Raw genomic sequence first — 2,171 nt, forward strand, 5'->3', positions numbered from 1 at the left:
GGCTATCAAGTTGATAACATCTTCATAGTAACAGTATCAATAACAACAACAAGTTGATAGCATCTTGATAGTAGTAGTATCAATAACAACAACAAGTTGATAGCATCTTGATAGTAGTAGTATCAATAACAACAACAAGTTGATAGCATCTTGATAGTAGTAGTATCAATAACAACAACAAGTTGATAGCATCTTGATAGTAGTAGTATCAATAACAACAACAAGTTGATAGCATCTTGATAGTAACAGTATCAATAACAACAACAAGTTGATAGCATCTTGATAGTAACAGTATCAATAACAACAACAAGTTGATAGCATCTTGATAGTAGTAGTATCAATAACAACAACAAGTTGATAGCATCTTGATAGTAGTAGTATCAATAACAACAACAAGTTGATAGCATCTTGATAGTAACAGTATCAATAACAACAACAAGTTGATAGCATCTTGATAGTAGTAGTATCAATAACAACAACAAGTTGATAGCATCTTGATAGTAGTAGTATCAATAACAACAACAAGTTGATAGCATCTTGATAGTAGTAGTATCAATAACAACAACAAGTTGATAGCATCTTGATAGTAGTAGTATCAATAACAACAACAAGTTGATAGCATCTTGATAGTAGTAGTATCAATAACAACAACAAGTTGATAGCATCTTGATAGTAGTAGTATCAATAACAACAACAAGCTGATAGCATCTTGATAGTAGTAGTATCAATAACAACAACAAGTTGATAGCATCTTGATAGTAACAGTATCAATAACAACAACAACGAGTTGATAGCATCAAGTATACGATGACCAAGCATAATAATAATCTCACCTGTAGCATGGTCACTATCGCAACTACTCTCAACAGTTCGCTACGAACAAGTCCGAAGACCAACTCTCTCACTTCCTCAAGTCGCCTTAGTCGATCAAGAACACCTAAAAAGAACCCTACCACATCATCCAAACACGACCCATCAACCTAATACTTTTAACAAGTCTTGTGAAACTATGAACTCTCGTCGTGCCATCACCGTAACCATACGGAGGTTTCCTTGCAGCATTCAGAACATCCATATACCCTTCCCACACCTTCCTCGCTAACAGCTCCAACTCCTACATGATGCACTACTACATGATGAGGAATAATATATATTCAACTATTATTAATTATCTATATGATAGTTTGTATTTTTGACATTTTGTCGGGCCCAAGATAAAAGGCAGTATGAAAACCATCAAGAATGGATCGTCCGAACATCACTGCAGTTAATCTAATTTGTATATACATTTAAGATTAATATTTACTATAACTTGTATCATATCATCCATTACATCTGTTTACCTATTTTATTGGCGGAAATGATAGCACGCATATGTTTCCGCGACCAATAACACAATTATTCTCCACCAAGTCAAATGTGAAATATGTTCCCACAAGCCTTTTCCATATCCTGGGTAAAACTCCATTATTCTTTATCATCTATCAATACACGATTTTGTTATTCCTTCAAAAATCATTGTATTCACCATTAATATTATTCAACAATTACTCCCCGCTTACATCGAGCTCGATCTTAAAACCATCAACCGGATCATCCGGTTCGCTTCGAGGGGTCCAAGCCATGTAGAAACCAGCATTATCAGATATACCTGAGGGGAAAATGCCGCCACCATGAATCGAACCCGGGACATCCCTCTCCTCACCCGAGATGCAAGTTTGGACCCCTCTACCACTGCCATCATCAGCCTCCTCGTCATATTCAATTTCAAATCTTCCCTTTATATCCCTACCACTTCATTTCCAAATCCATCCCATCTCCAACCTACCCCATCTCCTTCCTCCTAGCCTCAGCAAGAGCATCTTCGAGCACAGCAATTTGACTTCGCAACGACGCCACGACTGCTCTCAAGGACTCCATCTAAATCACCAACAAATACTCAACACAGATAGAGACAAATTGTAATGATTGTGTAATGAGACTGTGTCTCATTTTGTGTATTTGTATATCTAATATCTCACCGAAAACTAGCGCTGTTCTATTATGAAATTAAATTGGAAACTTATGCCTTTAAGGATGATAGTGTTGTCACTATCATCAATGGATTCAATACAGTAGTGTTGTCACTATCATCAATGGATTCAATACAGTAGTGTTGTCACTATCATCAA

General features: G+C 36.3%; 1 protein-coding gene across 1 annotated transcript; it reads right to left on the reverse strand.

The window, feature by feature from the left end:
• Positions 1–1,032: 1,032 nt before the first annotated feature.
• Pmar_PMAR013785 (hypothetical protein) lies at positions 1,033–1,920 on the reverse strand (the record flags this gene model as incomplete). The annotated part of the gene is made up of 4 exons (XM_002778471.1): positions 1,033–1,114; positions 1,563–1,651; positions 1,706–1,788; positions 1,829–1,920. Coding segments are annotated over 4 exons (346 nt in total), but the record flags the coding sequence as incomplete, so codon positions are not given.
• Between the last annotated feature and the right edge of the window lie 251 nt (positions 1,921–2,171).

Source organism: Perkinsus marinus (genome assembly GCF_000006405.1).
Source record: "Perkinsus marinus ATCC 50983 genomic scaffold scf_1104296949340, whole genome shotgun sequence".
Taxonomy (NCBI): Eukaryota; Perkinsozoa; order Perkinsida; family Perkinsidae; genus Perkinsus; species Perkinsus marinus.